This window comes from Mixophyes fleayi, chromosome 9 (genome assembly GCF_038048845.1).
Source record: "Mixophyes fleayi isolate aMixFle1 chromosome 9, aMixFle1.hap1, whole genome shotgun sequence".
NCBI classification, from domain to species: Eukaryota; Metazoa; Chordata; class Amphibia; order Anura; family Limnodynastidae; genus Mixophyes; species Mixophyes fleayi.
The window spans coordinates 12712745-12728315 of record NC_134410.1 but is presented as its reverse complement, the minus strand read 5'-3'; the positions used below and the strand labels follow the sequence as shown (position 1 = coordinate 12728315).

The window sequence follows — 15571 nt, the reverse complement described above, 5'->3', positions numbered from 1 at the left end:
GAAAAACGAGCGCTCTAAAACGATTACCGGTAATAGGGTAATCACTGGCTGAATTTCAGCTCGCAGTTCCCTAAGCTGCGAGCTGAAATTCAGCGAGTAAATTACCGTATGAACGGTATTTACGTGCAATATTACCGTATTACCGGTAATAGTTTTAACGCGCTCATTTTTCCGGCGGCCGGAGGAACAATTAAATATGCCCCTATGTATTTAATCTTATTATAGACCCAATGAGGTTGATTTATTTTCGGACACAAGTGCATGGCATATTTTGCGTGAAATAGCGCTGAGCATGCTCCGAAGCAGACATTACGCCAATGAACGAAATTGCATACAATTCAGGTCTGAACACAAATGACACTTACATCGCCCTATAACTTGAGAGGCAGATCGGGGGAGGGAAGGGGCCAGGGGCAGGCTGGCCTGGGGGCACGGGAGCATCTGCCCCCCGGGCCGGTCCCATAATGGATTACCTTGGACTGGGTCACTGGGACACCTGCAATTTTTTCCATTAAAATAGGCTGCTGAGTTGAGTCTTGCCCCAGGGGCTGAAATTTGCCAGCCCTCCCCTGTAAGGGGCAGATTAACACAGTCCACATACAGAAATGGCTTCCCAACGCAGATGCGGTTAATCAAGTCCTGGGTGTAAGTGCCGACTGATAGTGATGACTGACACGGCATAGTCTTTGATTTAAAAAATAAATAAATTATTTGTTCTGATGTGACTTTTTATTGTACATATGCTTGTGAAGTCTGTTCATTCTGTCTACGAAAGGCAGGTACTGTGTAGGTAGAGCGCACTTACATCCACATTCTAATGGAAACGTATTTTGAGATACGCTCAGATTTTGAATATGGTCATAACTACACACAAGTTACGTGCAGGTTGCGCTTACACATGAATCGGGCTCAATGTATTTAACAATAACCCATAACTGCCCTTTCCTTTATTTCAGTTGAACCATCGATCAGAGTGTCCCTAATGCCACAACATGAAGGTTCTGATACAGAGCAGCACATACTGCTGTGCAATGTGTTTGGTTTCTTCCCATCTGAGATAGAAGTGAAATGGTACCGGAATGGTCAGGAGGAGACCAATCAGGTTCAGTCTATAGAGCTCTTTCAGAATGGTGATTGGTCTTTCCAAATCCATGTGATGCTCGAAACGGACATTCAGAAAGAAGACACCTTCGCCTGTGAGGTTCATCACAAGAGCCTGAAGACACCAAAGCGAGTGACCTGGCGTAAGAGATTTATATTACTAACCTATAAGCCCTGGGTGTAGGGGGTCGAGGAGGAGCAAAAAATGTGGGGTCATTAAATATCATTAGAATACTTCTTGCAGTGCTTTCCTCCTCTTACATGTACAACATGTTGCAGTGCGCAATATAACAGACCAAGCTGTGCCTATTAAATCCATGAGAAAGGGGAATATAAACCATTTTTAAAGAGTAGTGGAAACCAGGTGCCCTGGACCCTTCTCCATTTACTCTAATCATGCCTGGTCATTCTCTGAAACACTCGTAATTCTTTAATATTCACTTTGGAATCCCTGAGAATTCTCAACTCAGTGCAATAATCTGCATCTCATGAGAGCTGCTCACACCAGACATAAACATCCTCTTGCAACAATCTTGCCATGACAATGGCTTTTGGTAAACTACTCTAAGCTTTTGACTTGTATCTCAACAGTGCCTCCGATGTAACACCCCCTTTCCCGTAGGATTAAGTCGTGTATGGGTACTAGTTTATCTTTACTCTTGGTGCGCAGTGCCTTCACGTTGGTCTTCAGACAGTAAGCTCTACGCGGGATAATGCCCTTGTTCAATGACACCTGAGGGAGACCAAGGAACCCTCCACGCCCTTACACTCAACTCCAGGCTCGAATACAGAAATCAGACATCACAATGTAGCTAGCTTTAGAAACCACCAGCATGTTTATTTCTAGAGTGGTTCCCCAGGCTAATTTCTTTTTTAGTAAGTTTGCATAACAAATGCACATTTAAAACAAAACTCTGATAATAGTGCACATGTGCGGGCCATCATGTCCGCTGGCACTACACTTAATGAGTCTAGGAATAAATTTAACAGCAGTAGGGGATGGGTGTTTTACCAGCCTAGATGTGAATTCTTAATTTCCTCCTTGCGGTGTGCGCCTGGATGCTATTCTTTCCCGGCCCTCCTCCTAGTGGTGCGTGGTTGTGAGACTTCCTTTTTAGCCTACTGCACGGTAGCATGACTTGAAGTTATTGTTCATTGGCAGCAGCTTGAGGAATGGCAGGAGGCTTATTGTGGTCAGCAGCCCGGTTCTCACAGGCACAACCACGTGCTGTCCTCGTGCCTGTGTTTTAATTGCTGTAATTACTGTTGTATTCACTAGAATTACTATTAAATACTGTTCAACAGAAAATAAGGTTTCATGTACTCTATCCATTTCTTGGGTACAGATTTAATTAGACCACACGTTAATTTAATACAATTAGACACTTCACAACAGTGGCTTACACTGCGGGTACAACAAGTACGAGGGAAGACTCAGGACTTGGAACGTTACATACTTTTTCTATTTCACATTCAACACTGCTTACATAATAGTGTCAATCTCAAGAAGCGTTATTAAGCTTGTAGTCTCATTTAAAGTAATAATACCCTGCCACTAAATACTTGTTATTTGTCAAACTATACTGCACATATTGCTGATAAGTACAGGAGGCGTCAACCTACCTTCCATACGCTGCTACCCGAGGTAACATCCTGAGCTTCATAAATGGAACCTCATCTCCAAGGTTACCAATATCTATTATTGTATAGGACGAGACTCTTCTAGTCTAATAAAGGTCTATATTCTGCATTCTCTCACTCACAAATAATTATTTTACTCTACTTTCCTCTCCTGATTTAGACCCAGAGACATCAGATTCCGCCAGAAACAAGCTGGCGACGGGAATTGTGGGATTTGTTCTGGGAGCTGTGTTCATTGTTGTTGGTTGTGTTATCTACATAAGAGCCCTAAGAGGTAATGAGGAATTCTGTTATCTCCACAATAAAAATGTAGGATATGGGTCATTGTTTTAATGATTCTACTTATTAATTTCAGCCCAAACTATTTCCCATGGACCACAGAGTGAACGTAAGTTTTTTTTTATTTCTTACTTTTTGACTAAAAATTAGCTTTGGAAATATAATAAAACTGATGCTTTCAATATTGTTCGGCAATGGTTATGTAGACTAGGTGAAACAATCTACAGAATAATCCCCCCCACCCCCCCCCCAATAAAATATCAGGTGGAAATTCAGTGAAAATCCTCAGTATTTGCTGTTCTTGGTCCCTATGGATATTCTTTATCTGCTTATAAGCAACAAAAATGACAATTCTCTCTCATGTTAATACTGAAGAGAAGTGGAGCTCAAGTGGTCTATCATGATCTACCGATTGATTGTGGGACATTAACTAGTAGATCGTGACTGCGAGTCCACCACCAGGGCTCAGTGTCCGAAAGGGTGTTTCCCTGCACATGCAGCAGGCGCATATATGATAGAGGAGAAGCAGCGTCATGATCTGTGTGTGACATCACAAACAGCATCCTGGTGACCTCTATACAATACAGAGAGCACTTCAGTGGTCTCTATACAAAACAGAGAGCACTTCAGTGGCCTTTATACAATACAGAGAGCACTTCAGTGGCCTCTATACAATACAGAGAGCACTTCAGTGGCCTTTATACAATACAGAGAGCACTTCAGTGGCCTCTATACAATACAGAGAGCACTTCAGTGGCCAATATACAGAACAGGGGGCATTTAGGTGAGCATTATACAAAACACAGTGCATACTAGTGACCTCTATACAATGCCGGCCCTTTATTGAAGGTAACTATACAATATAGAACCCAAAATACCTGGTAGCTTTACAGTGCATCCACCTAAAATCACTGGTTGTTTTACAATGCAGGCCACCATCTCTGCTGGCCACATAATGGAGGGTGGAATGGATTACTTACCGGTCCTGATCTGTTGTTTGGCATGCTTGAATTTAAGTTTGTTTGTCCCAGGAAGCTGCATTGCCATGATGACTTGCCGACACAACCAAACTTCTCCAGCAGAAACCATCAAACCCTGTAGACAACTCTGTTATATAGTTTGGCCAGCTGTAGAAATTTTTCCGGACCAGCTGATCCTGACTGACAAGGAGACTGGTCTGGTAGGAAGCTGCAGCTCTTACCAGCCTGTTTCTCTAATATGGTGATCATTGGGGCTTGTAAGACCCTGATCTCTCGGGTTTAATGATTTGCTGGTCCTGGGTGTTGTATAATATGCTGGTCATTCAGACTGTATTATTTGGTGGTCATTGCATGTGTATAATATGCTTGTCATGGTGTGCTGATCATTGCTAAATGTAAATATAAATAATAATGCAACACCTCGAACATTTTGTAAATGTTAGCACTTTAGAATTTTCTTTCTACATTTTTTGTATCAAAATTTGAACCATTTTGAATATTTGATTTGAACAAACCACTGACCGTTGTAGTCATAATATGGTATATATGCTATATGTATGATGTTTATGTTAAGTGAAGCCATTAAGCTGAGGGCACTTAAAAGCATTGGGTTAGGATTTTCATGCACTTACCCATTCGGGGTTAAAGTTTTGCTGATAGCCAGCCAATAGGATCCCTGGGGAGTGTCATAGCCTCTTCATGTTACTTCACAGGGAATGCTAGGTCTTTTCTTCCCGCACTTTCTCGGATGAAGGATGACGGAGCTCCTGGAAGATAAGGATTGTGTCTTTTACATAATTTATAGCTTGAAGTGTGTTATTGCTGCACAGTACCCTTTGTAATCTTCTGCCTCTCCTGCGCCTTCTGTATCACAGCTTGCTTATCCTTCTTTATTCCTTTCTTATATTTCCTTATTTTTCTCCCTCTCCTCCTTCCCCCCCTCCCTCCCTTCTCTTATCCTTCATTTTACAGATTTTCCCCCATTTTAGCTTCTCTCTGCTATCTCTCCCTCTTCCTCCTTTTCCTCTTTTCTCGTACTGCTAGTTTTTTACCTTTCTCTGTGCAGCATTCCACGCAGAGTGCAGAGACCGAAGAGGTCAGCTGGCACGCCTGTGCATCTGGCAGACAGGTCGCCCGTCTGCCTCTCAGCCCTCCCCTGGTCCTGCATGCGGCGGGATCACCGCGGATACACAGAGGGCCAGTAGCGCCCAAGTGGTGGGGGCTCTCCCTGCGCTGGAGGTCCGTAGGAGCTCCAGGCGCGGGGGAGGAAGGGGGCACGCAGATCTCGCCCTGTAGAGCGGGCAGCAGCATAGGCCAGCTCAGGGGGTGCGCGGAGGGCAAGGGGTAATGGTAGACAGAGGAGGGGATCCCCTTCCCCTTTCTCTGTAAGGAGCAGGGATTCTGGTATGGAGCCTCATACTCCTCCTATGAGAGGGTTAATGCAGCAGGCTGAGAATGTCACCAGCGGATTGGAGAGTCTGGCTGCCTCTTACACTTCCCCAGTGGGGAGGCAGGATCAGATGCAATTCGTGCAGGGTAATGTGGTTAGTCAGGAAAGGGTTAACGCCATAGTTGCCACCCCTCCTAGCCCTTGGTTGTTAACTAATGTTGCTAATAATAATGTGCCACGAACCAGCATACCACCCCTCATGCTCGAGGGTTGGTTGAGAGGTAGATGTCGCCCGCTCCAGTGGGTTCTCATAATGCACCCTCTTTTTCCCCCGTTCAGTTTTCCCGCCCACATTTTTCGCAGGTTAACCCAGGTCCTCCACCTATACTTTTGTTTACTGTCATCCCCCCCCGGATATGCCCAAGCCGGCAATTGGCAGCCATCCTCTACTCCTATACCTTCTCCATGGTCCGTCCCGAATTAAAGCGTGAGAGGGCCCTATACCTGGTTGGCACCTTACCCCCCTCCGTCCAGTGACTATTGCTATTTGGCTCCTAATGTTGCCCCACCCGGTTCAGTAGGTTTCATGGCCCCTGACCAGCAGTACCCTCCACGGATCCCTTTGCCGGACCAGAGCTTGGGTAGGCCCCATGCCCCAGGTGTTCCTGTGCATGTAACAGCATGCCCTGCTATTCAGAACCTGCCAAATAGTAATGCTGTAGGTAGTGAGAATCAAACGGTTGCAGTGAATGTTGCTAACATGTCCTCTGTTTCAGCGCTACAGGTATCCCGTGCAAGCGAGGACGCATCTGTGCAAAGGACTGACTTAGTAGCAGGAGTTTCAGATCTTCGCTCGGAGGCGGTTAATGCGGAGGGGGCACGAGGAGAAGTGGCAGCTGATGCACAAGTGATTCCGGGGACATCCGGTCAAAGTGGTGAGTGTGAGTCTGTTACAATGCACGACGCACACGCGCGTAGTCCTCCCATGTCTAGCGCTGGTGATGACTCAGAAGGTGAGAGTCAGGGGTCGCACAAGCTGTTGAAGATTCTAAAAGAACACTTAACAAAAACCACGAGTGAAGCTCCTTCTTTTATTACTCCCCCTACGGCCTTAGTAGGCCCAATGGTGCGCTGCGATAACACAGCGCTGCTGAGTGGGGTGCGTTGCAGCTCCAAGGACAGAATAGATAAGGGGTACAGCGTGGATTTATTTTGTCTCACAGCTAAAACCAAGAAAGAGCTGATGGCGGCCTGTAGTAAAGGAGGAATGGGTGAGGAGGCATATATGACTTTCCATAATTGGGTGAGGGGTTTTTGTATTTTCGAAGCCATATACATGGAAACCAGACCTGGAGCTCAGGTAGATGTGTGGAGGTACCTGTACCTCATTAATGATTTGGCTGTAAACGCGGGCGGGATAATTTGGAGAAGGTGCGATGAGAGTTTTCGTTCCAAGGCCCATAAGAATCAGCTAATTCCCTTCGCTTGTAAGGATGTGGAGACATGGATGGCACTAATGAGTTAAAGGGTGCCAGCTGTGGGTAGGTGAGCAGTGCAGTCAGCGACTAGTCACAACGGTGTTATGTTAGTTGGCCGCACGTCACTGCCCCTTTCGAAGTAACATCACTCTTGATCCTTCTGAGTGGAGGATCTCTGGGCGTGCCGTGCGTGGCCGCCCATGTTGAGTCCAGAGGGGAGCAGTCACGCTGACGCCTGCTTTAGCACCGGCCAGTGTTAAGGGATTATTCCTTGGTTGGTTTAATGCCATCTTGGCATTGTACTATTTGGTTAAAAGATTGATTGCTAGCTGACTGCATTTTGCTCTCGCCACCCCCATTCTGGATTCTTATTCAATTGGTTATTTAATAAAACTGCGACCTTTTGCCAATCAAGCTGATATGTGTTTGTGTCTTTATTTTGGTTTAGTTAAGTTACACTTATAGCATACGAAGGTTGGTAAGGTGCGTGATGAAAAAGACATTGACCATATGCATTTTATATACATCAACATGTTAATTTTAGCATCTGGCCTTATTCACTGTTCATCTTGTGTCTTATAATTCTTTTAGATTTCATACTTACTTAACGAGGTGAACATCTGGCTTTAAAGAACTTACACTGCTGATTATTCCTTCTACTTTGCATATTCTGAAGCAGCCACATTTGGAAATAGCAGGGGCCGTCAAAGTCAAGCATGGAATAAAAATAATAATAAAATACAGAGCGCTATACAATGTGCAATTGAAATAAGTTTTATTATAGTAAGTATTGGTAACATATGGAAAGACATAACCACCATGGACAACATCTCTTATACATCGTTTGAAAACTTAATGTTACCAGGGTTCTTGCAGTTTTACCAAATAGAATAAGTAGAATCATAGTGAAATCGTAGTAGTGGGAGCAGGAGCGTAACACGCAATCTCCTGGCCCCAGAGCAAAATGTCATTATTCTGTTCTGGAAAGTCAGGACCCATGAGGTCACACCCATCATTACAACCAATCCACCTCCACATCTACCCTAACAACACCCCAGTCCACTTACACCACCACGCAGTTTGGGTGAGACCCTGCTCATTTTCCATATACCCTTTTTAGACATCTATAACCATTATCATCCTGGGGAAAACCGGGATTTCTGGTAAATATGTGGATGCAGCCACCAATGTATCATGGCTAGCCACCTCCACTTTCCTTACTAATAATTTTGAGAATAGCCTAATGTAATTATACAGCTTCTGCTGTGCTACTACAGGCCAGTTGCCAGCCCTCCACTAGTCATTTTAATATAACTGATAGGGCAAAAGTGACTTTCAACTAAAAATCCGAGCAGCTTATTAAGCAAAATATGTTTCAGAGTTTTCAATGGAGCGACTCACATTCACAGTGTCGGCATCCATATTCAGAGCTGAAATAATATTTAGTGAAACTAGTCACATTACAGTGATGTCACAATTTTTTATACTGCATTCTAATGAATATTGGTGCAATCTACAGAATAGCTGCTTTCAATATGATTTGGCAACACTATAAAATGTGTATAATGTCTTCTTACTGAACCCCTGCACTGCTAAATATGTTAGCATACCTAAAGCTGGGTACACACTACAAATACTTAATGCACTTATCGTGCAGATCACACGATCAAGGACCGTTTGGTCAGATATCACATTTGTATGTAGGGTCCAGCAGGGCCCTTTTAAGAACCTCTTGGGCCCCCAGGCACAGCAGTGCACCGGGGCCCCTATATATACAAAAAAAACTAAAAATGATTATATATATGGGCCCTGCAGCCCAGGGGGGCCCGTCGGAGGCAGGAAAAAAAAAACCCTGAAAAAAAAGAAGAAAATACTTACCGTGCTGTCAGCTGGCGATCCGGCTCCCTCCCTGGTCTCCTCCTCCGTCGCGCTCCGCAATGGATGTCGGGCGGGCGTGATGATGTCACGCCCGACATGCACTGCCAGCGCGACGGAGGAGGAGACCAGGGAGGGAGCCGGATCGCCAGCTGACAGCACGGTATTTTCTTCTTTTTTTTTCAGGGTTTTTTTTTCTGCCTCCGGAGGGCCCCCCTGGGCTGCAGGGCCCCCGGGCACCTGCCCAGCATGCCCAATGGGAAAGATGGTCCTGGGGTCCAGCGATCATGTTTTATTGTAGCAAAGCACATTGGATCGTTTGAGTTGGTTTTATAAACTTCCTAAAAATCACGATCAATGATGGAACGATGTTGTGCAAATTTGACAGTGTGTACGTACTCATAACCGTCTGTCCTACAATTCTGATCGTTCCTCCAACAGCGACGGCTTTCTGGGCGTGCATATTTAAGTCTATGATATTGTCTCCTACTTGCTGTGTTGTCTCATCTATGATGTTGTATCCTATGTGCTATGTGTCTATTTCTTAAATTGTGTATTATCTACCTGTATATATAGTTATTATGCCTGTCCCATCATTTTATTATATTGTGTGTATATATGTATATATGTATGTGTATATATATATATATATATATATATATATATATATATATATCAAGAAGAAACAGATACCACAACAATGGGCGCTTAAACAGATTATCAGTGAGAGATTAAAATGACCAAAAGTCTTATGATACACTTCACCTGTGCAGGCGGCTGCCAGTCCTCAATATGCCCAACGGTGTAGACTGGAATAAATCTGGAAAAGAGGGGGGGGGAGGACAAGGTGCACAATAGTGTAGTATTTTAGTGATATATAGAGGTCTAACAATAAAGAACCCTTGCACCAGGAAATAAGCTAGTGGTTTTTTAATGTGAAGATAAATATCAGAATTCACACCAGCCACTCTAATGTGAATATGCGTACCAGAGATATATTCTTTAAGGCTTATCTGATTGTATAGCTAATATGAACAGGTCACACGCACTCCACATTCAATAGATGACGGATGCCTGTGACAGAATCCTCAGGACCATATTAGATTCACAGACCAGCTCCCAGTAAATGATCTGACATAGGTCTATATATCACTAAATACTACACTATTGTGTGCCTTGTCCTCTCCCCCCCTCTTTTCCATATATATATATATATATATATATATATATATATATATATATATATATATATACACAAAGTATAGATTTCTATGCTGAAGCTAAATTATATAACCTATTATGACCAGTATAAAACATGTGGACACATGTCAAGTGGACGAAAGTGTATTGATCATGAAATGTAAACACATGTACATATATGTCTATCTCTATCTCTATTTATTTACTGTGCTATGTGTACATTTATTTTGTTACTTCATATACCTCTGTGTATAGTTAATTTGATTATTTATATAGTTAAATTATATAAACTATTATGGCCAGTATATAACATAGTGTACAACATGTATTATCTACTGTGGTCACAGAAGAATGCCTTAAATATATATGAATTTTACACATTTTTATTACATTATATATACATATAACCATAAATAAATTTTGTATAGCCATGAGAGATGTAGTGAGGTGATTAACAAATTACTACACTCTAATCAAATACAGAAGAGTCCAGAAATCCACATATTTGAACTGTATAATTTAACTTTGATTGAATGCTATATATCATTGCACTGTTATTGAATGGTATATATGACTTTTTATACAATGCTATAGATAATTTTACTATGATTGAATGCTGTATAATATTTTACTATGATAGAACTATATTAAAGAATGTAACTCTGGAGCCTTCCAACAGTGTTTTCTCATACATGTGGTGCAAATAAAATTAATTCTTCTTCGAACACATTATCTTTTCACATCATTAATGTTTCCCCTCGATGCATTGAAATATTCTTACAGCTTTGACATCTTTTCGGCCACACCTGTTGCATCACTGGAAGCCTGGGAACTAACAATTTTTAAACCCTCCTTCTCTTTTTCTGAACTTTCGAGAGGAAGCAGTTACTTTTATAAACAGTAGAAAAGTAGGTTGCATTACAATTCAAATGCCATATTACAATTGGTTAAGACAGTACATAGGCGTTCCATAGTCCATTGAGCTCCCAAGTCTGCGATGGGAGTGAAGAATATATTTTTCACCAGAAGTTAATTGGCAACATCTGTTATTACAATTAACTTTCCCCCTGCTGCTCATATCACAAATATAATTGCTGCAAAACAAAAATACCACATCAAATTAAATAATAGAAATAAAATAGAAACAACATATATATTTCATGCTAATATATTGGCTTCATCCAAAATACCTTGGATGACATTACTTACAACATCTGTGACCATGGAAACAATCCTTGCAGTCCACAGTTTGATTCCACAGTTATAGATGTTGCTAAGGTGTTTTAGATACTCAAATCATGTCTGTTAAATGGAAGCAACAGCCAAGTCGGACTCTTCCAATTTCCGATTTTTGAAAAAAAGTTCTATATAAAGTATCAGAAGTAATTCAAGCAAGTGGCATGAGCCACCATGATTTTAATTTAATTTTTGAGTGGAGATTTAAGAAGTCCAATCAACCCTGCATATTGGTGACTAGTTAAAAGTTAGGTGCCAGTATAGATTGAATAGTTGTCCGTCATGGACATATTTATTTCTTCATTAGTTGAGAACAAAAAATACAACTGTATATAGAAAAAAAACCAACCTGACAGACACCTAAATTAATAATATAATTCACAATGTTCTGTTTGTAATGAGTATAGTAGCAAAATTCAAGTATAAGATCCTCTAATAGCGCTAAAAATATTGAAAGCACCCCAGAGTATAAAACATATTGCAAAACTGCAACAATATATAAAGTATGTGCAGGAAAACAAGAAAATGAAATAAGCTAGGGCTACACCAAGGGAACAAAAATTTATATGCAGTAATTTTGTGGGTTCAGAAGAGATCAGGAGGTCAGAAGAAGGTTTACTCCAAACCGCCTGAGGTTTGGTTAGAACCGCCATCAAAAAGACAGGTTTTTTTAATACCTGCTTCTGATTGGCTTGACAGCTCAAACATGCTGTATGAGCTATCTTGCCATTCAGAACATAAGAGGAAGCACCACTGACATGTACATTTTTGGGGGCAATCATTATTTATGGATTAAGAGGCAAAATTAATTTAAAATTAACTTATGGGGGCAAATTGAAATTTTTATTATATTATGGGGACAAAATTATTGTATTATTATATTATGGGAGCACTATGTAATGCCACATTATGCATCATAAATAATTATATCCACCATTAGCAATCACATAGTATAGCCCAGTTAATATAATTATATACTCATATTTCCCCCATAATATAATATTATAATATTATTCCCATAATATAATAAAAAACAATATTTGCCCCATTAATTAAAAATTTATATTGCCGCTTAATCAATAAATAATGATTGCCCCCAAAATGTATATGTCAATGGTGCTTCCTCTTATGTTCTGAATGGCAAGATAGCTCAAACAGCCACCTCTTTTATTTTGGCTGTTTGGATGGCGGTTTTGCGGTGGTTTTGCAAACCCCAGGCTGTTTGCATGTTCATCGTTGTTAGAATCGGGATGGCGATTTGTAAAGTAGTGGTTTTCAAAAATTTCAATTCTGCCCATTTTAATGGCGGTTTGGCCATTAGTAAATGCGAAGGTTTTAAAACCCTGGGAAAAGCGGCCGAAAAAGTGAGTTTCATCAAACTGCCCTTTAGCAAATCTAGCCCAGGTCCCATATTCCTGTTTCTCAAACTTGTTTCTATCTAAACATATGTCCTATATTGATATAATAAAGCTCATTAAGATCATTTACAAGCTGCAAAATCTGCAGACATGTAATGCCTTTTTTTGTATGTGCGCAAGTGCACCTAGTTGTCCACCAAGCATATTGTAAAGTACACGGCTTCCTGCATATCAAAGACACTTGTAAATCTGTGCCTAGTTGTGAGAGTCGACAGATTCTCTGGAAAATGCACAGGCTGAAAATGGTAAAAATAATATAAAACAGAAGTAGGACTGTGCTAAAAACTGAGTCATGAAATATAAAACAATAAATATTCCAAAGATATACAACTCCTTAACACAATTGTTATAAGATTAGTTATATGAATGAAAAGTATAGCTGTATCGGAACTCTGTTTTATAGCAACAAAAGCAGGCTGTTAAGTGCAGCTTGTAAGATGTAATAGTATCACAGTGTCTAATCCCGAGGGCATCCACAGAGAGTGTTATTAGCGGTGGCCGTTGTAATGTCCAATTACTGAAAGTATCGGCTTATAGGGGAGCAAAGGAATGATCTCACCATTGAAGTTTGAATCAACTACTGAGGAAAATGAGTATCACAGATGTATCTCAAGCCATCTAATGCAGTGTTGTTAATCGATCTTTGTATTCCAATCAGATCTGAATCACTGTGCAGCTCTAAGGATATGATAAGCAGCCTTAACGCGTTTCTTCACCGCTAATATCTCTGTGGATCCCCTTCGTAATACACTGTGATACTATTACATCTTACAAGCTGCACTTAACAGCCTGCGTTTGTCTAAAATGCACAGTGCGGAAGTTCATAGTGTTTACCAAAATACCTTCTAAACCAATAACGACACGGACACCAGAATAACGTTGGAATTAAAATATATTTATTAAATGGATAATATTAAACTAAAGGGGCTGAAAGGCGGACGAGAGCAGGGCAGATGGCAAAACAAAACCAATAACGGTGGAAAGGTCAGACCATTGAACCATCAACCCAGGATTATACCTTATCTATTGGCCGGTGCGAAATATATGTCCAACGGCAAGACTACACCCCCTATATAAACCGCCAGCAAGATAATCAACATACTGGCCCAGAGTCCCATTCACTGGACCCAACACACGTGATGACAACACAATCCGAAAGGGGGAGTAGTGACCTATGACATATAACCCAAGCACCATATGCAAACTTACCAACTGCACTGCTCTCCCACCGAAAGAGACATAACCGTACTAAAAACAGCAGGGTGGGCGGGAGGAATCCGGAAACAGAGAGGGGAAAATGGTGGAGAACCTTCACCTATATAAAACTAAACCACCCCCCCTCTCTGCTTATTGGTTCACATATACACAAGCCCATAGGCTAAACACCTAATCACTCACCCACGTGATTTTAACTGCGTTCAGGCTGAAGGCCACACTTCTCTTATAACAATTGTTTGCTCTATGGAACTGTATATCTTTGGAATATTTATAGTCCTTGAATAAAATTAATAAATGTCATATATTTTAATATAATTTAGGCATGCCACAATCGTTTCTATATAATTTTATATTTTCATGAGTCAGTATCTAGCGCAGACCTACAGTCATGGCCAAAAGTTTTGAGAATGACACAAATATTGGTTTTCACAAACTTTACTGCTACAGTGTTTTTTTTTGTCAGATGTTGCTGTGGGATACTGATGTAAAATTACAAGAATCTCATAAGTGTCAAAGGCTTTAATTGACAATTACATTAAGTTTATGCAGAGTCAATATTTGCAGTTTTGACCCTCCTGAATTTTTATCAGAAAGTGAGTGATGATTTGGAGCCTTTACCATCACGCACCTAATGTCTGGGCTGCATAAATTAATGTGTGCTGTCTAATTTATGGTCACAGGATTCTTCCAGTTGGTGTGCTCTCAGGTGTCAGGCTGCTTCCCTAGCCAGGAGACACAGTGGCATGAGCTATGTAGCAGGTTAGTCAGTGATTGGATGGTGATGTCTTCTTGTCGTACTAAGTATAGTATGGAACGGGTTGTTTGAACACCTTATACTGGTGATTTGATTTAATATTGTCAGCTGCTTCTCTGTAAAGGTAATGTGCAGCCAGGGCCAGTGGAACATTGTACACCCTTAAGGGCAGCAGGAAGGCGCCATGCTATCCGGGGAAGCTGCCAACTCGGGACAAAATAAAACGTGCCACTTATGTTCCGAGTCCCCACTCTAGATAGAGTGGGTATTAGAACAAATGCATAGGTATAGGGGAGAGAGAAAATGCCAGAGAGGAAGATAGCAGAGAGAACGGTACAGACAACGTAGAAGACGGCGCGATCAAGAGCAGAAGAAGGAAGGAGTCGGAATCAACAAGGATAACAGTTGAAGACCCTCTGTAGTAGAAGCAGCAATGGAAAGGCATTGGGCTGTCACGGTTCTCCCCTGCTGCCGATAAAAGCTGCCAGAGACAGGTATGGCCCATGGGTAACCATCTCCCAGGCCCACACTCTATGTTTTGTACACTTTGGTGCACAAAGCCCTCTAGAGCAGGCCCCTTTACATAACATGCAGGAACTCACTCTCAACTCAACTCTTACTGCAGGTAGTTTGCTGACTTCACAATGATAATACCACTCAATGGCCAACAAAGCAGTCTTAGTGCTGGGAATTGCTGTTACACGTTGGACATTACTAGATTACTGTGTAGAGTACTGCTGCTGCGCATTGAGAAATCATGTATCACGTGGGTACTGTTGGTAAGTGCTGGACAAACACATCTCTACCAAATCTGTACATGACGCTCGGTGCGTCACAATTATTTCCTTACCAAATTGTTGGTTCCTAAGTTTTGGAAACCTTTGCCCATCCCTGCCTTGATGTGTGCTTTAAACTAATATGTAAAACTACAAATAAACCAATACAATCTGAAGAGGCAGTCACAGTACTATGAGAACAGGCAGTCACAAACAGACAACATA

General features: G+C 41.6%; 1 protein-coding gene across 1 annotated transcript in view; it reads left to right on the top strand.

Moving 5' to 3' along the window:
- LOC142101477 (class II histocompatibility antigen, B-L beta chain-like) overlaps positions 1 to 8692 on the top strand; it is a 28089-nt gene extending 19397 nt beyond the window's left edge. The window contains exons 3-7 of the mRNA XM_075185931.1: positions 957 to 1244; positions 2903 to 3016; positions 3098 to 3130; positions 6168 to 6326; positions 7461 to 8692. Of these exons, the coding sequence (XP_075042032.1) occupies positions 957 to 1244; positions 2903 to 3016; positions 3098 to 3130; positions 6168 to 6326; positions 7461 to 7477 (611 nt within the window). The 3' untranslated portion in view covers positions 7478 to 8692. The remainder of the gene's footprint in view (positions 1 to 956; positions 1245 to 2902; positions 3017 to 3097; positions 3131 to 6167; positions 6327 to 7460) is intronic.
- Positions 8693 to 15571: the final 6879 nt, after the last annotated feature.